Source organism: Wyeomyia smithii, chromosome 2 (assembly GCF_029784165.1).
Source record: "Wyeomyia smithii strain HCP4-BCI-WySm-NY-G18 chromosome 2, ASM2978416v1, whole genome shotgun sequence".
NCBI classification, from domain to species: domain Eukaryota; kingdom Metazoa; phylum Arthropoda; class Insecta; order Diptera; family Culicidae; genus Wyeomyia; species Wyeomyia smithii.
In genome coordinates, this window is record NC_073695.1 from 103,454,487 (window position 1) to 103,474,866 (window position 20,380).

General features: G+C 38.1%; 1 protein-coding gene across 10 annotated transcripts in view; it reads left to right on the top strand.

Annotated features, from left to right (window-relative positions):
* LOC129726067 (hornerin-like) overlaps nucleotides 1-20,372 on the top strand; it is a 62,948-nt gene extending 42,576 nt beyond the window's left edge. For all 10 annotated transcript variants that reach the window (XM_055682670.1, XM_055682664.1, XM_055682663.1 and 7 more), the window contains exons 4-5: nucleotides 13,027-13,257; nucleotides 13,320-20,372. In XM_055682670.1, coding sequence (XP_055538645.1) covers nucleotides 13,027-13,257; nucleotides 13,320-13,733 — 645 coding nt within the window. In that variant the 3' untranslated portion in view covers nucleotides 13,734-20,372. The remainder of the gene's footprint in view (nucleotides 1-13,026; nucleotides 13,258-13,319) is intronic.
* The last annotated feature ends 8 nt before the right edge of the window (nucleotides 20,373-20,380 follow it).

The window sequence follows — 20,380 nt, forward strand, 5'->3', positions numbered from 1 at the left end:
TATGTAAATGACATCGACGAATGTCTGGCAAATTCATGCACGATAAGACAACTTGCAGACGACAGTGTAATCTCTGTTACAGGAGCCAAAGCTGCCGATTTGCAAGGACCATTGCAAGATACCTTGGACAATTTGTCTGCTTGGGCTTTACAGCTAGGTATCGAATTCTCTCCGGAGAAGACTGAGATAGTAGTTTTTTCTAGGAAGCATGAACCTGCTCAGCTTCAAACACAATTAATGGGTAAATCGATTTCTCAGGTTTTGGTACACAAATATCTTGGTATCTGGTTCGACTCTAAAGGCACCTGGGGTTGTCACGTGAGGTATCTGATGAAAAAATGTCAACAAAGAGTGAATTTTCTTCGTACAATAACCGGACAATGATGGGGAGCCCATCCAGGAGACCTTATAAGGCTTTACCAAACAACGATATTGTCTGTTATTGAATACGGGTGTTTCTGCTTCCGCTCCGCAGCAAACACACATCTGATCAAACTGGAGCGAATACAATATCGTTGTTTGCGTATCGCCTTAGGTTGCATGCAGTCGACCCATACGATGAGTTTGGAGGTCTTAGCTGGAGTACTACCATTGAAAAACCGCTTCTGGAGCCTGTCTTCTCGTATTCTTATCAAATGTGAGGTCTTGAACCGTCCCGTGATTGAAAATTTTGAAAGGTTAATCGAACTTAATTCTCAAACCCGTTTTATTACATTGTATTTCCATCACATGTCCCAAAATATTAACCCTTCTTCGAATATTCCAAATCGTGTCGACTTATCAAATACTTCTGATTCTACTGTGTTTTTCGATACATCCATGATAGAAGAAACTCGTGGAATCCTGGATCATTTACGCGTGCAGCAGATCCCAAAAATTTTTTCCAATAAATATCGAGACATCAACTGCAACAATATGTTCTACACTGACGGATCACTTCTTGATGGGTCCACTGGCTTCGGGTTTTTCAATAACAATTTAACCGTCTCCCATAAGCTCAATAATCCTGCTTCTGTTTACGTCGCAGAATTGGCTGCAATTAGGGATTATCGAAAAAATGCCCACGGACCATTATTTCATCTTTACGGACAGTCTCAGTTCCATTGAGGCTCTCCGATCGATGAAAGATGTTAAGCACTCTCCGTATTTCCTGGGGAAAATACGGGAACATCTGAGTGCTTTATCCGAAAAATCGATTCAGATTACCTTAGCGTGGGTCCCTTCTCACTGCTCGATACCGGGCAATGAGAAAGCGGACTCTTTGGCTAAGGTGGGCGCAACAAACGGTGATATTTATGAAAGACCAATTGCTTTTAATGAATTTTTCGCACTTGTACGTCAGAATACGATCATCAGTTGGCAAAATGCTTGGACCAGAGGGGAATTGGGAAGGTGGTTACATTCCATAATCCCCAAAGTATCGACGAACCCGTGGTTCAAGGGGTTGGATGTAGGTCGGGATTTCATTTGCGTGATGTCCCGGCTTATGTCCAATCACTATAGATTTGACGCGCATCTCCGTCGTGTTGGGCTCGGGGAAAGTGGTATCTGTGCCTGTGGTGAGGGTTATCACGACATAGAGCATGTGGTTTGGTCATGCCCTGTACACCGTGACGCCAGGTCTAAATTAATAGCTTCCCTGCAGGCCGAAAGTAGGCAGCCGGCTGTTCCTGTTCGTGATGTCTTGGCGAGCCGTGACCTATCCTACATGTCCCTTATATACGTTTTCCTGAAATCCATCCACGCCCCAGTTTAATCCTATTCCCTTCCGCCTACATCCAACCAAACGACAAGAACACGTTAAGACCCCGGATCCGGAAACAGCAACTAGACCCGCACGATACTCTCAGGTCCCGAGGGAGACAACCCAATATGCCAGTCCGTAATATCTTGGCCCAGCAGCGGAACATATTCAATATGCTGCTTACCTATGGCGATGGAAAACCATCAAACAACAAATCAGTGCTTTTAATGCAAAACATTCTAGCTTTAAGTTAGATTTAGTTTCAGCTCGTCAGTTCAGCCGGCAGCGAGGATAAAAAATTTGCTTTTAGTTATTAAGATACTTTAGAAAGTAAGCTACCAGATATAATTGGCGCCGTTAAACATTAAATTGTATTTGTGCCGTGTCAAATAAATTATAGATGAAGAAAAAAAAATACGTTGTTCTACAACAGGTTGGAGGGCGTTTAATTGGACCCAAAGAAGGTTGATGGAAAACATGAAACATGTAGTTGATCGTATTGTGAAGCGCAAGCCAGCAAAACATCTCAACCTAGTTTGAAAACTTTGAAGTCTACCATAAAACGCACTTGGTTGTCGATACCGGAGCACTACATTTGAAAGGCATTCTCCGCATCCGGCGTTGTCTGGGGATGTCATTGATAAAAATAAATTTTTTTGAAAGAATCTAATAAAGTAAACTGAATTTCTGTAACATTTCCTCCACATTTTTTCCTGCTGCACCCTGTACTCATATTCGAGTGTAGGTAATTGGTTGCCTGAGAGCCGCAATTTCTAACCGGGGAAACAATAAATAATCGCTGGGGGTTTAGTATAGCAGACATGGAAGGTGGGGAACCAGTTTGTAGCGCAATTCCTTCAATTCATCAGTTGTGTTGCGAGCAGAATGAGCAGGAAAGCTGTCTTTGTGAAATAGCACTTTTTACTTTGCCTTGATTTCAACGTCCAATCGATCCAATTATGAACAAGAATTTTTTTGACGTTGACTAACGTCTATATCGAAGTTAGGCCCCTGAATTTGAAAATCTAGTAATTCAACCAGGGAAAACCAGAGAAAAGTGGTCAGGTTTTGAGCGCTTATTTTGCAGTCATCTATAATCAGGTTTTCGAGGTTTTGGCATCAATCGATCAGAAATTCTTTTACGGTTAAATTTATGTAACAAAAACAAACTATTGTTTGAGATACACTATTGAAAAATTGGTAATTAATATCGATTGTCTAAATCATACCGCGCAGCCAATCACTACCTCTCTTTCCAAGCACAGTCGACACTAACGGATACAATCGATCTGACTTTGTTGTAATTGTTGTTGTCACTTTCTGTTTCCGATGTTTATGCTGCTGCTAGCGGAAAAAACCTTGCAAATATGCATTTTTTTGTTGGTGTTAATATTACGACAGCGGCCGACGCCCCATAATTCTGATTCCAAAACCACACCAGTGACATGCGGACGCTAGGTGATAAATGGCTACTGCAAAACACTTAAATGGCTGGAATTCTGGACGGACTAACCAGGAAACTATAATCGGCAACTGGCACCTTTTGTTGCCTCGAAATTTTGGTACAGAAGCGGCTAATTGAATTTTCTGTTTTACCAAATGCTGCTGCTAGCGGAAAAAACCTTGCAAAAATGCATGTTTGTGTTGGTGTTAATATTACGACAGCGGCCGGCGCAGCTTTCAAGAAACATTTGTCTCTACCATTCCATCATCTATGTAGCCCCGCGTTCTTTCTAATTATCTGACGAAGCCTTGGTATAAAACGTATCGTTCGAACATTTCACCCCATCAGTTTCACTACTAAACCGTACCGGATACATACGGACGCTCGGTGTTAGCAGCTAAAAGGAGGAAAAACAAAATAGTAACGGTCATCTCGTGCCGGTTTGACCCGTGATGCTGGTGGCTACTGCAAAATACTAAAATGGCTGGAATTCTGGACGGAAATCAGTAAACAAGAAATCGGCAACTGGCACCTTTTGGTGCCTCGCAGTTTTATAATAGAAGCGGTTAGTTGAATTTTATGTTTTACAATTGCTGCTGTTAGCGGAAAAAAACCTTCCAAGAATGCATGTTTATGTTGATGTTAATTTCACGACAGCGCTAGGTGTTAGCAGCTGAAAGGAGGAAAGACAAAATAGTACCGGTCATCTCGTGCCGATTTCACCCGTTATGCTGGTGGCTTTAGTAGTAAATGGCTACTGCAAAACACTTAAATGGCTGGAATTCTGGACGGACTAACCAAAAACAAAAATATATTCGGCACCTGGCACCTTTTGTTGCCTCGAAATTTTGGCACAGAAGCGGCTAATTGAATTTTCTGTTTTACCAAATGCTGCTGCTAGCGGAAAAAACCTTGCAAAAATGCATGTTTGTGTTGGTGTTAATATTACGACAGCGGCCGGCGTAGCTTTCAAGAAACATTTGTCTCTACCATTCTTTTTTTTTTTTTATTTTTTTTTTTTAAGGGGGGATTTGTTAGTAGCTTAAGTATTTATGATAAATATTAGTGAATAATGAGTATGTGTGTCCAATCACAAATGGTGACTTCTCAACACTGTTAGAAATTTGTAATTTTAATTGTTAGGATTTGTTTGCTTTCGCAATTAGGACTTATCATTCGTAGGGATTTAAACCTACTTGTCAGAAAAGGGGAAGTAAACTTACAACTAACTTAATTGCTAACTTATTGGCTATAAAGAGAGCTTATCGTAGCAATTGAGGGTTGCAACGATTTTTGTCGAAAATTGTTAATAATTTTATTTGACATAGCTTCTAATGGTTAAACACCAGTAAGTCTATGTAATTCGAGTGTACCAAACCAAGGAGGACGCTTCAAAATCATTTTCAGAATTTTATTCTGAATCCTTTGGAGCGTTTTCTTCCTTGTTGAACAGCAACTTGACCAGATCGGTACAGCATAAAGCATTGCTGGTCTAAAAATTTGTTTGTAAATCAAAAGTTTGTTCTTTAAACAAAGTTTAGAATTCCTGTCAATGAGAGGATATAAACATCTCGTATATTTGATGCACTTGGCTTGTATACTCTCAATGTGCTCTTTGAAAATAAGTTTTTTATCATAAATTAGTCCCAAGTACTTAACCTTGTCGGACCAACTTAAAATAACCCCATTCATCTTGACAACGTGATTATTGTTTGGCTTGAGGAAAGAAGCCCTAGGCTTATGCGGAAAAATTATCATTTGAGTTTTAGAAGCATTGGGAGAGATTTTCCACTTTTGCAAGTAGGAAGAAAAAATATCTAAACTTTTCTGCAATCGACTGCATATGACACGAAGACTTTTTCCTTTTACGGAAATGCTTGTGTCATCGCAGAACAATGACTTTGTGCATCCTGGAGGCAAATCAGGAAGATCTGAAGTGAACATGTTGTACAGGACTGGACCCAAGACTGAACCTTGAGGCACACCTTCTCTGACAGGAAATCTATCAGATTTTGAATTCTGATAGACAACCTGCAGAGTTCGATCAGTAAGATAATTTTTTAAAATTTTGATTAGGAAAATTGGAAAATTAAAAGTTTGCAATTTCGCAATCAAACCTTTATGCCAAACACTGTCGAATGCTTTTTCTATGTCTAAAAGAGCAGCTCCAGTATAATAACCTTCAGATTTGTTAGCTCGTATCATATTAGTAACTCTGAGCAATTGATGAGTTGTGGAATGCCCATGGCGAAATCCAAACTGTTCATTTGCAAAAATTGAATTTTCGTTGATGTGTGACATCATTCTGTTAAGAATAACTTTCTCAAACAGTTTACTTATTGAAGAAAGCAAACTGATTGGTCGATAACTTGAAACTTCAGCTGGGTTCTTATCCGGTTTTAAAATGGAAGTAATTTTTGCATTTTTCCATAATTTGGGAAAATATGCAATTTTGAAGCAGTAATTGAAAATTTTCACTAAAAAATCCATTGTGCTCTCAGGGAGATGTTTGATTAGTATATTAAAGATTCCATCGTCACCAGGTGCTTTCATATTTTTGAAATTTTTAATAATTGATTTAATCTCATTCAAGTTAGTTTCAATTATTTCTGCAGGTAAAAAATTCTGGGAAGAAATTAAATCAAATTGACGTGTGACTTCATTTTCAATTGGACTCACAAAATTCAAATTTGAGTTATGAACACTCTCAAACTGCTGAGCAAGTCTTTGAGCCTTTTGTTCATTGGATACAAGAGAACGTTCACCATCTTTTAAAACTGGAATAGGCTCTGAAGGTTTCTTAAGAATCTTCGACAGCTTCCAAAATGGTTTTGAATATGGTTTCAATTTTTCAACTTTAGTCTCAAAATTTTGATTTCTCAGAAGAGTAAATCTATGTTTAATCTCTTTCTGTAAATCTTTATAAATAGTTTTAAGAACAGGGTCACGAGAACGTTGATATTGACGTCTGCGGACATTTTTCAAACAAATTAGAAGTTGAAGATTTTCGTCAATTATTGGTGAATCAAATTTCACTTGAGCCTTTGGAACAGAATAATTCCTGGCATCAACAATTGCACATTTTAATGCTTCCAAAGCGGAATCAATATTCACTTCGTTTTGCAAATCAAGCTCATTATTGAAATTTCTCTCAATATAATTTTTGTATCTTTCCCAATTAGCTTTGTTATAATTAAAAACAGAGCTCATAGGGTTTAAAACTGATTCATGTGATAAAGAAAAAGTTATTGGAAGATGGTCAGAATCAAAGTCAGCATGTGTGATCAAATCACTACATACATGACTTTGATCTGTCAGCACCAAATCAATTGTTGAAGGGTTTCTTACAGAAGAAAAGCATGTAGGACTATTCGGAGACAAAATAGAATAGTATCCTGAAGAACAATCATTGAATAAAATTTTGCCATTGGAATTACTTTGAGAATTATTCCATGAACGATGTTTAGCGTTAAAATCGCCGATTATGAAAAATTTCGAACGATTTCTGGTGAGTTTTTGTAAATCACCTTTAAAATAATTTTTGAGCTCGCATGTGCATTGAAATGGTAAATATGCTGCGGCAATAAATAAAATCCCAAGTTCAGTTTGAACTTCAATTCCCAAAGTTTCAATAACTTTCGTCTCAAGATGGGGAAGAGCACGATGTTTGATTCGGCGATGAATAACAATTGCAACTCCACCGCCGAAACCCTGAATCCTATCATATCTATGAACCACGTAATTGGGATCATATTTTAATTTTATGTTAGGTTTCAAAAATGTTTCAGTAATAATTGCAATATGCACATTATTTACTGTTAAAAAATTAAAAAGCTCATTCTCATTGGCCTTCAATGAGCGAGCATTCCAATTTAATATTTTAATTGTTTTATTTAAAATCATTGCTAAATTTTAAATTAGAAACAATTTTAATAGTAAAATTTGTGCCTATTTGAATGGCTTCAAACATTGATTTTGCCTGCAACATGGCGTTCATAAGATCGAACATTGCCTGTTGCAAAAAAGAAAGTTTACCTGCCGTAATAGGCCCCAGGCAGTTGACATTAGAAAAAATATTTTCGGCAGCAATATTAGCTGGAGTGATAGGTGTACAATTATTTTCTAGCGTGTTTTGCTTACCCATATTAACGGTCATTTTCGAACTACCAACACTAGGCGGTATAATGTTCGAACTACCTGTAACCTGTGCATATGTTAAACGGGTATGCAAAGGAGTAGGTAAACTATGCGTCACTGGTACGCTTGGAGAATTTTGTTTTGAAGTTGGTTTTAATTGAGAAATTGAATTTTGTTTACCTTGCCTTGCCTTAACAATTGCTAAACGGACTGGGCATTGATAAAAATTTGACATATGGTTGCCGTTACAATTCGCACAGCGAAAATTTTTACTCTCTTTCACAGGACATGTGTCCTTTTTGTGAGAAGAGTCTCCACAATTAAGACATTTTTGGTCCATGTTACAGAATTTGGAACCATGGCCATAACGTTGGCAAGTACGGCATTGGGTGATATGCTTTTCACCTCCACCATACTTCCTATAAGTTTCCCACTTTACACGCACATTATACAAAGCATGTGCTTTTTCAAAAAAATTTAAGTTGTTAACCTCATTGCGGTTAAAATGAATTAAATAATTAACAAGGGAAATTCCAGTTCTCTGACTGTTTTCGCCTCGTGATTTTTGTTTCATTAGAATTACTTGGGTAGGGGCTATGCCAAGTAATTCTGTTAAAGTAAGTTTGATCTCATCAATGGTTTGATCGTTGGTGAGACCTTTCAAGACAACCTTGAACGGCTTGGCGTTCTTGGTGTCATATGTAAAAAATTTGTACATCTTGTCAGTTAAATACTTAACAAGACGATCACGACCCTTTACTGAGTCGGCTAATAAGCGGCATTCACCTCTACGGCCAATTTGATAGGTAACTTTAACGTCAGAAACAAACGTTGAAAGTTCCTTTTTGAATATATTAAATTCAGAAGAAATAGTTACCACAATAGGTGGAACTTTCTCCTTTTTTAAAGATTTTATATTTTGTATAGTTTCATTATTGGTAACTTCCATTTCACCAGCTTCTTGCTCAGGCAAAATATCAAAAGGATTGTCACTACAGACACTCGATGTGTCAGAAAGAGATGCCTCTCTTTTCCTCCCCGCAGCGATGCGAGGTTTCTTTTTCCGTCCAGCCATTTCAGGTGATACGAAAAAAGTTAAAACAAATGTTAAATTCAAAAGTAGGTAGTCTTGAGAAAGACTGATGGGAAATAACTTTCAGGTAGTCTTTAAAAGACACACTGACAAAACACAAACTTTGAAGCTATAGGCAGTCAAAGACCAGTCCACAAGCAACCGAAAAAACGTCTGTGTCTCTACCATTCCATCATCTATGTAGCCCCGCCTTCTTTCTAATTATCTGACGAAGCCTTGGTATAAAACGTATCGTTCGAACATTTCACCCCATCAGTTTCACTACTAAACCGTACCGGATACATACGGACGCTCGGTGTTAGCAGCTAAAAGAAAGAAAAACAAAATAGTAACGGTTATCTCGTGCCGGTTTGACCCGTGATGCTGGTGGCTACTGCAAAATACTAAAATGGCTGGAATTCTGGACGGAAACCAGTAAACAAGAAATCGGCAACTGGCACCTTTTGGTGCCTCGCAGTTTTATAATAGAAGCGGTTAGTTGAATTTTATGTTTTACAATTGCTGCTGTTAGCGAAAAAAAACCTTGCTAAAACGCACGTTTATGTTGATGTTAATTTCACGACAGCGCTAGGTGTTAGCAGCTGAAAGGAGGAAAGACAAAATAGTACCGGTCATCTCGTGCCGGTTTCACCCGTTATACTGGTGGCTTTAGTAGTAAATGGCTACTGCAAAACACTTAAATGGCTGGAATTCTGGACGGACTAACCAGGAAACTATAATCGGCAACTGGCACCTTTTGGTGCCTTGAAATTTTGTTACAGAAACGGCTAATTGAATTTTCTGTTTTACCAAATGCTGCTGCAAGCGGAAAAAACCTTGCATAAATGCATGTTTGTGTTGGTGTTAATATTACGACAGCGGCCGGCGCAGCTTTCAAGAAAAATTTTTCCTTACCATTCCATCACCTATGTAGTCCCTCCTTCTTTTTATTTATCTGACGAAGCCTTGGTATGAAACGTACCGTTCGAACATTTCACCCCATCAGTTTCATTACTAAACCGTACCGGCTACATACGGACGCTATCTTGAAAGAATTCTAGACGGACTGACCAAAAACATGGATAAGTTCGGCACCTGGCCCCTTTTAGTGCCTCGAAATTTTGTTACAGAAGCGGCTAATTGAATTTTCTGTTTTATTACAAAATGCTGCTGCTAGCGGATAAAACCTTGCAAATATGCATCTGCTTGTTGGTGTTAATTGTACGACAGCGGCCGGCGCCCCATCATTTTGATTCCAAAACTGCACCAGCGACATGCGGACGCTAGGTGATAGCAGCTGAAAGGAGGAAAGACAAGAGTACCGGTCATCTCGTGCCGGTTTTACTCGTTATGCTGGTGGCTGTTAGTAATAAAGCACTGCAAAATACTAAAATGGCTGGAATTCTGGACGGACTAACCAAAAACAAAAATATATTCGGCACCTGGCCCCTTTTGGTGCCTCGAAATTTTGTTACAGAAGCGGCTAATTGAATTTTCTGTTTTACCAAATGCTGCTGATAGCGGAAAAAATCATGCAAAAATGCATGTTTGTGTTGGTGTTAATATTACGACAGCGGCCGGCGCAGCTTTCAAGAAAAATTTTTCCTTACCATTCCATCACCTATGTAGCCCCACCTTCTTTTTGACGTTGACTAACGTCTATATCGAAGTTAGGCCCCTGAATTTGAAAATCTAGTAATTCAACCAGGGAAAACCAGAGAAAAGTGGTCAGGTTTTGAGCGCTTATTTTGCAGTCATCTATAATCAGGTTTTCGAGGTTTTGGCATCAATCGATCAGAAATTCTTTTACGGTTAAATTTATGTAACAAAAACAAACCATTGTTTGAGATACACTATTGAAAAATTGGTAATTAATATCGATTGTCTAAATCATACCGCGCAGCCAATCACTACCTCTCTTCCCAAGCACAGTCGACACTAACGGATACAATCGATCTGACTTTGTTGTTATTGTTGTTGTCACTTTCTGTTTCCGATGTTTATGCTGCTGCGGAAAAAACCTTGCAAATATGCATCTTTTTGTTGGTGTTATTTTACGACAGCGGCCGGCGCCCCATCATTCTGATTCCAAAACCGCACCAGTGACATGCGGACGCTAGGTGATAGCAGCTGAAAGGAGGAAATACAAAATAGTACCGGTCATCTCGTGCCGGTTTCACCCGTTATGCTGGTGGCTACTGCAAAATACTAAAATGGCTGGAATTCTGGACGGAAACCAGTAAACAAGAAATCGGTAACTGGCACCTTTTGGTGCCTCGCAGTTTTATAATAGAAGCGGTTAGTTGAATTTTATGTTTTACAATTGCTGCTGCTAGCGGAAAAAAACCTTGCAAAAATGCATGTTTATGTTGATGTTAATTTCACGACAGCGCTAGGTGTTAGCAGCTGAAAGGAGGAAAGACAAAATAGTACCGGTCATCTCGTGCCGGTTTCACCCGTTATGCTGGTGGCTTTTAGTAGTAAATGGCTACTGCAAAACACTTAAATGGCTGGAATTCTGGACGGACTAACCAAAAAACAACAATATAATCGGCAACTGGCACCTTTTGGTGCCTCGAAATTTTGGTACAGAAGCGGCTAATTGAATTTTCTGTTTTACCAAATGCTGCTGCTAGCGGAAAAAACCTTGCAAAAATGCATGTTTGTGTTGGTGTTAATATTACGACAGCGGCCGGCGCAGCTTTCAAGAAACATTTGTCTCTACCAATCCATCATCTATGTAGCCCCTCCTTCTTTCTAATTATCTGACGAAGCCTTGGTATAAAACGTATTGTTCGAACATTTCACCCCATCAGTTTCATTATTAAACCGTACCGGATACATACGGACGCTCGGTGTTAGCAGCTAAAAGGAGGAAAAACAAAATAGTACCGGTCATCTCGTGCCGGTTTCATCCGTTATGCTGGTGGCTGTTAGTAATAAATGGCTACTGCAAAATACTAAAATGGCTGGAATTCTGGACGGACTAACCAGTAAACGAGAATAATCGGCAACTGGTACCTTTTGGTGCCTCGAAATTTTGTTACAGAAGTTTTGTAAAAGAAGCGTTGCAATTCCCTCTACTATTTGCTTCAATGGAATATTTTTTTTTTTATAGAATACGGTAGTCAACGTCATGCGATCGTGTCTTGAATACCACCCTACTACTTTTTTTTTCTTTATTAGAGAGGCTTTCAGCCTTTGGCTGGTTCGCCTCTAAGGGGAAAACACAAGAATATTGTTTATTGAATGTTTTACAATGTTTACTATCCTTTGTTTATTATATACAGGACTTCGCGGCCAACTGCTTAGTGTATAGGATAATTGCTTGTTAGGCGAGCAACGTACCTCGAGAGTAGCTGGGAGGGTGTTGGTTTCAAATATGTTCTGTTGAGACTTGCTAATTTGGCATTGCTTAGCGTAAACGCATCGGTTGTAGTGACACGGTCATGAAGAAATTGAGAAAACCAATTTAAGGTTGAAGTAGCTGGAGTCAATGTTCCGCAACACTTATCGAGCAATTGCTTCGCTTGAACAGTATTTTTCTTATCAGGAATCAAAGCTTAATCAAAACACGAAATTCACACTTTTTCATGGTAACCACCACAACAGAGGTAGCATCGATTCGAGATCAATAAAATCCTAGTTAATGTCTTGTTATGTCATGAAATTTTGACAGCTTTCGAGTTCAGGTTGAAACCATCGGACCAAGAAATTTTTTATTTGCAACAACACATACATGCACAAACAAAACTATGAAAAGTACATTTTATTTCTACCAGTATGAGCAATCAGTTTCAACTCATTCATGTGGAAAACAGATCCATTGTAAAAAAGCATTTCTTCACGGCGAATTTTACAGTCTCGTCTATTTTGAATTGGATTGAAATTTTGCTAATGTGTTGTTAGTATCTTGTATGACTGTATTATTCAACATTGATTCTGCTACATTCTGGCTATATTTGAGATTTGTCTTGGATCCTCAGGAACTGGATCGAGGCCTCCAGTGCTTGGGCATTTGCTTCGTCGAATACACTTGCCCTGGGCATTACGTACGAACCCCTTCCGGCAGAAGCATCCACTGATGCACATGGGAACGCAGATTATAATTTCATCCGAATTGATTGAATCGCATGTCTCAGGGCACGCACTTCCACATTCTAGGAATACTTCATGGCGCCCGCAGATTACATCTGTAATGCATTGCAATAAACATCAAAATACAAACAACAGTATAACTATTGATCTTACATGCTTTTTCTGTACTTGCCGAAGTAATACAGACGGATGCTGCTATCAGCAGGGCAGTTACCACTAACAAACGCATTATTTTGAAAAGGTTGAAGAGTACTAAATCTGATTAGGGAGACGGTGTCTTTTATATACCCAGAAGTTGGCAGCCAATTAAACAACAGATGACTGGAGTCGGATGTAATTTCAATTGATTGATAACTTAGGCACAGTTTTGTATGCATAGTAAACACATTGCGTCATTTATTGGAATAAATTGCAAACCAAAATATAACTTTTGTACAAGTGTTTCGCAACAATAGAAGACACGTTTATCTCAACTCAGTATCTGCCCATCAAATGTTCCATTCATGGATTTCAATCTCTATTTCCCAACAGAGTGACAGATTCGATCAGGAAGGGGCCATTCACTCACCCACCAGTCGGCATCCATCGCCAGGAAGAGCCGGTGGCATTGGCCGGAATGTTTCCGGTGGTAGTCCGCCGAAACGATCGAAAAAGCAGAGCACTAGGCAACGAATAGGAGGAGATCACGGCAGGGAAGCAAAAATGGGTGAACCCGGCGGTGGCTCTAATTGTAATCCACTAACGACACCTACGATAGATAAGGTAGTATTGATAACGTTGTAGTGAATATCAGTTAAAAACAGACTTTGATTGTTTTATTCTAGAACGTGACACCTCTTCCTGGCTTCCAGCAGGCATTCGGTTCAACGGAAATTGGAAAGTTCTCCGAGGTTTTCTTCAATAATAGTCCGGGCCCAAATGATCTACTTTCTGATAACGATCAGTTACCTCCCGGTAATCACCAACAGCACCACCACCACCCGCATCACCATCAGCTGATGATGGACTCTCTAGTAGGGTGCAAATCCGATGTTGACGCCGTAAGCCCGCAACCATGGGAACAGCCAACTGGTCCAGGGGATCCGTTCGATAGCTCCGGCACGGGATTCAACCTGCAGATCGGTACCAGCTTCCATCCTTCGTACTACGAGTCTTCCTCTTATTCGTCGGATCATGCGGTGGACTCACCACTGGGAAACTATTTTAGCGAAATGACTTGCAGTGAGTACGTTAACTAGACGAGCCGAGACTCTGCGAATATCGGATTTGCGTATGAATCGAGCATTTGCACAATTTTTCCAAACAGGTTAAGAGCATGAGGCTGAGCTCTTTCAGCGGGACGAGCAATGCAAGGTACATGCCAAGTGATTGGAAACGTGCCGAATTTCAGAAGAAAATAGACAGCAAGGGTTTGCTGTCAGATAAGAACCTTTTTTCGGGTTTCTGAAAAATGTGTCCAGATTTTTTTAATTATAGTACATGAGTAATCTCTTCATGAACTAATTACATTTTTTGTCCTATGACTTTCATTTTAAGTTGTAAAGTAGGCAATGTATGTGATTTTTCAACATTGCATACTGATCTGTTGACAAAATTTATATTGCACTTAACTTCTTATATCTTCTCGTTGATTTAAGCTTATTATATAGTGATAGAATTAAAATGCGAAGAAGATTTAAAGAAGTGTAGTACATGAATGTTGAACTTATTTTAACCAAAACTATGCTTTCCAGTAGCAATGCTGTTAAGTACAGTTTCGTAGAGCTACTAGTGGCGCTTATGCCTAATGCCGTGCAGACATGCGAAAAAAATTGTCAACATCTAACGAGATTGTGTTTCTCTAGTTGTCTTGTTCATGTAAAATTTATCACATGAGCAAAAATCCATTGCTTTTGTTGCAGTTGGTTAAAAATAATATTGCGAAGGGTATACAAAAACATAAAGCGCACAAATCTTCGCTGCTAAAGCAATGTAGCGGGGTACTCAAATTGAATGCCTAGTTTATTTTTATTGGGTCGTTGCAAATGGTTTCACTTGTTTCAAAAAAAAAACCCTTCGAATTCTTTGATGGAAAACCTCTACTGAAATTTACACATCAACGAATAAAACTCTAATTTGATTAAAACGAGTATGGAAGAAAGTTACTTTGGCAACCTTACGAGTTTTTCTAAGTACTCTGCCCCAGGTACTTACTCTGCAAAATGTTCCATTGTCCATCTAATGCTCAAGTTGTACTAAAAAGAACCAAGAGATAGGAAGTGTTTCATAGGTTCTCAAAACTCTTATTACACTTAAGTGTAAGGACTAAAGTAGGTAAATGTTTTGAGGGGTTATATATGCGTGTGAGTCAAAAAATACAAAAATGCACCTATCTATATCAATTTGTAAAAAAAATTCTCCAAATTCCGTTATATCGGTTACTACAATTGGAGTAACAACAATGTGCGCAACATCTGGGAAAATTTTAAGCGATGTGGAAATGTCAATTCGATTATCCTGAGAACTTATTACACTACAACTTAACAACCTTTATATTGATTAAATATAAATTTTGTGGTGTTGTTCCGAACTACAATAGCAAGAACAGTGAATCTCTATGGAATGGTACTCGAGTTGTCATGTACAATGCAAACAACGCAATAACGCAGTGTATTCGAAAGAATTTATCACAATATGCTGAGAAGGAATAACAAAACTCACAATTTTCCAAGTGCTCCGTATATAACCCCTCAAGGCTGTTTGAATATTCCCTGTAAACTGTTACATCTAGAGATGAAAACCGCCAAAAAATTCTGTGTATATATCAACGATACTCTAGTCTGCTAAGCAAACACATTTTTGCTAAGTCTGCTTAGCAAACACATGCCCAGTACTTAGTTGTGTGTTCGTCCTAAATAAATAACTAATACTCTCAATATTAAAATATACCACCGTGGTTCTGTGAATAGTAGCATAGGATGCAACAGGTTTGATTTCGAAAAATTATCAATATTATGTTCGATGATTTTCTCAGTACATACCCAACAAACAATTTATTAGGCTATCATTAAGCGAGTTTAGGCTGAACTACACTGCCGTGAATAACAAGTCCGCCTCATTTGCATTTTCATCAAAATTGAGTTAAAAAGCGGAAATGGTAGCTAACTATGCATAGTTTCTTACCGATAGATGAACCCAACATCTTTGTTCTGAAAAACTTCGGAAAAACATCCAAACATGTTGTCCCATCTCACAAGAAGCAATGTTATGAAATTTTATAAAAACACGTTTTTCACGGCTTGCTGAAAATGCAAATGGGACTGACATGCTATGCGCGGCAGTCAGTAGAGATTACTTGACACTTGAAAGTGCTTCACTTGCATCTTTTTCATTTTCTACAATGTGGTCATCTTTGAAACTGTTTAATGGTCGCAGGTTTTTCCAGGCAGTCTGATAAGTACCTGAAAAATGGAACACAGCCAAAGTCGTTTTTATTTTTCACCATACTCTCCTTTTGGGTTGATGCAGCGAGTCCAACGATTTTCTAACTTTTTGATACCGTCCGAAAAGTACTCGATCGGAAGGTCTCCAAAATACGCCTCAGTTTCAGCTATGAGTTTTTATTTGAGTGAAAACGCTTACCGGTGAGCCATGTCTTCAGCCAAGAACCAACTCGAAGCCGATTTTATGCGATTTTGCTTGTACAACTAAGAATGAATGAACAGGCGCATTGCTGTGATGATAACTTGTTTTTTTTTCTTCAAATGCGGTCGTTTATTGGTGATTTCGATTTTCATTCGGTCTAATAATGGTGAATAGTATAATACAGTCGCCGTTCGATAACTGCAAGACTTTTAACTGCAACGCTTTTTAACTGCAAGACCGATAACTGCAACAACTTTGCAGTTATCGGACCGCAATCCGTCAAATCTGATGTCAAAGTCATATTTGACATTGAAGTGGCAGATCTCGCGGGGGGATTCTAAATACATTCGAAAATGAAAATTGTTGAATCTCTAGAAACATTTCAAAAGGACTCTTTATCATTTCTTCCGATTTTTTTCGATTTCGTTTACTTGTTGTCTCTTCATTCTAGATGGGAGATTATAGATCTCCACTATTAATCAATGAAGCAAAATCACCATGTTATGTAGTTCACTTTTCGTAAATATTTTAAGAGAAAAAAATTCTTTTGTGCATTTTTTGGCTAGCTTTCACTACTCAGCGAGGCAGTGCATAGTAGATCACAAACAATACTTTGTGACCTAGCGTTATAAAGACCATTTTACGAACTGACAGGTGTCACCAGCCCAATGGCATCGCGCCATGTTTCTAGGGCGAACATCTCAACGTAAGTGTAAACGAGATAGCATATCATCGCCTTTTTTCATACATCTTTTTCTGACAGCTGACAGTGGGCACAAATGAGTTTGAGCCCAGGACATGAGTTCATTGTCATTCACTGTTACTCGGTGTAGGGATGCCAAAGGCTCAGGTGTCACGGATCCTGCTGACATTGATGTTGCTTTTACTTGCGTTATGTCAGCGGCTCCGAGCTTTCTGTCAAAATTTCATTCATGAATTGTAGAGCAACATGTCAAAAGGATCTATCTGCTTTGATCGATCGGTTTCTTTCAACCGCCACGGCTTATTAAACACGTTTCATGATATGTCATTTACACCATTTGATAGCGCAGAATCTAATCTAGCTTTTTAAATAAAAACCACGTTGGGAATAGTTATTTTAGCTGAACTATTAAACAAATGAAAAGTCAATCAAGAAAATCGATGAAAGCAGTTAGATCCTTTTGACATGTTGCTCTACAAATGAGTTCAGAAACGTCTCGTAAAATGGCCTGAACTTTATCTTCGCCTACATATTGGTTACGTAAAGTAGTTACTAAATCGCAATAAATTATGATACGAAAAAATATGAATATCAAATTGCTTAATCGAATAGCTTGTCTATTTTAGTTTTCTGCTATTTTTTGCCACTATTTCATTAAAAAAATACATATCGGCATCATTGAAAACAGAAATGGTAGTGACGGACCCCCCTCTAAATTTTGGCATATGTCAAGTGTTGCAGTTATCGAACGGCATTCGATAACTGCAATGTAAACATGTTGCAGCTATCGAACGACGACTGTATAGTATCCGGTTATGGTTTTACCACAGACAGACGTGCCTCTTCGAATAAAAATCCTGTAAAATCTTCGTCCTTATTTGAAACGTTACACTCATGCGCCACCATGTGAGCTTATTGCCTACTAACTTATTTTCGTAAAACGGTTTTTGTCTTTGACACTTGCTTAAATCAACACAAGTGGCGGTACTGATGGTTTTTGTCTTTGAGAATGAATGTGTACGGTTGCTTATAGCGACGTTAGCGGCATTATTGCCTACTAAGCAAAATTTCAAATTTATCGTTATTTTTCTGGTCGATGAAATCGTCATCGAGTGGCACGTCTGTTTGTCTGTGGTTTTACCTTTTTCAAGATAGTCCACGAAAATCATGCAATGTGCATCCTAAAATACGGGGCCATAACCTTTACGGCCGATTGTTGCCGTTTTGGACGCTTGGGAGAATTTTGGCCCGGTAAAACCAACTGTTTTGCCTGTTGCGTTGACTCAGGAGTGTAGTAATGGATCCAGGTTTCATCCATGGTTATGGATCGGCGTAAAAACGCGGTCGGCTTACGCGAAAGTAATGCCAACTTCTGCTGGGAAGTCGTCACATGAATTAGTTTTTGGTCCACGAAACTCGGCGAACCACTTATGAATCGTTCCACTCGACGATGCAGAGTCCGGGCAATACTTATCCAGCTTAACCCTCTAGTGCCCAGTGCCGCCTCTAGGCGGTCTTCAGTCGAACCTATAAAAAGCTTCAATAAGAACTTAAAAAATGTTTATGAGGCTTAATAGTGATTTTTTCGAAGTCCGTCTAAAAATTAATTTGGGTACTAGAGGGTTAAGCATGTCGTGAAAGGTGTTAGAGTATCTAAACTCCATTCACCTGACTAAGAATGTGTTGAAATAATCGACTAATAGTTGGTCTACCCTTGTTCCGATCTCAGGGTAGAAAAAAGATTAGTCTGGAGAGAATGTTTGTAAGAGTCTGTTGTACTTCTCAGCGTATGTGTTACCTACACAAAATGAATAAATTTCCTCGGTGAAATTACTGTTTATCAGTTGAATGAATCAAACAGTGAAGTGCGATATCGAGCATTTATAAAAAAAAAAGTTGTGGTTCTTATAACACAGTAAAATTTTTAAAATCAAAAATTGTCGAAAACGACAACCAAACGTAAGATATAGGCAGTTTTTTGTAATCAAACCTGCTATTTCTAGCTAATTTGATAGTACCATGGGATCATAATAAAACCACAGTAAAATGTATATACTAAATAAAAGACTTTAAACATTTCTCTTTCACTAAACATTAGGCGAACCAATTGTTCAGATAACTGTGCCACGTAAAATAATTCCTTGTTCAAAATTTATGTACTACCGAAACGCATAAAAAAATCAGTGTAAATATAATGAGGAAAATGATATTAAATATCCAAGCTGATGAAATGTCGGACAAACAGCGATTATATGTGCAAACAATAATATCAATTATTTATTTAAATAATTAACCGTAAGTGTTGTTGTTACATTAGTGTGAAATTGATAGACCATACCATATTACAAATTAAAAAAAGAAAACAAATGTAGCGCAAAATTAGGAGAGTGTGCCATTGATAGAAACTCTAGCACAGACGGAGAACGGAGGATCGACATGGAAGTAATTTTAACATTGAATTAAAACATAAGTAAATGTGCCTTAATCAAAATCACATTGAAAACAACACTCTCACAAGCTGACAGCTTTTTCAGATTAGTTGAATCGTTAAACAGGAAAGAGCCAACAAACAACAGTAGTAACATGGATTTAGTTTACAACGGCAAAAACAGAACCTTCCATTCACTAGCAACAAATGACAAATTTCTTCCTCTATATTTCTTTTACTTAAAAAAATCTCCAGGAGTAGACACACTTACAAATCTAAGTCGATACCAGTCTAAATATACCAAAGTTTGTATACATTAATCATTTTGAAACGTTTTAAGAAAAGCATTCAAAAAATAAAAATACAAAAATTAAAAAATAAGCGGTTTCTGGTATTACAAAATGGTCATATTTTTAACGAGGCGTAAATCATACGAAAATAAGAATAAACATAACTGATTTTTAGAATGTGAAGAAATGTATATTTAAAATCAATAAAAGATCACCAAACAAAAATAATTCACTTAAAAAGGCGAAAGCATGAGCCCACGTTTACATTCAACCAATTTTAGATTGAAACCCCTATTTGTAACTTTTTGTGAAACGTAAGGAGCTATATATTTTTATAACTGAAAAAAACCGTTCAGGATAGAAGTTGCAAGGTAAAAATAATCTCATACTGGAACAAACGAAATAGATTCCATAGAATAAATTGCATACATTCTACTTATTCCAGCATTTCTGATCCAGTAAAACTAGTTGTTTATTAAATCACTACTTCTCCAGTGTAACCCTAGAGTTCTACGACGACACACAGTCCCCGAATGAAACACAAATATTATCTGTGCTCTCTATCTCGCTGTCTGGTGCAACCAGAGTGGAATTTAATACAACGTAATAGGGCTGTATGAAAAACTCCACCGGATCAAAGTGAGACCAAGGGATGTGGTACAGACTAGCTGAACATACAAAAACATAACAGATAGATGGAAGAAAAAAAATGCAAACAAAAGTTCAAAACAAATCTCTAAGAAGTCTAGTCAAAATAGTAACATAATATTCAATCAAAACTAGTCAAATAAAGAGTTAAATAAACTTATTGCGGATTGAAAAATTAGTTCAATGCATTGT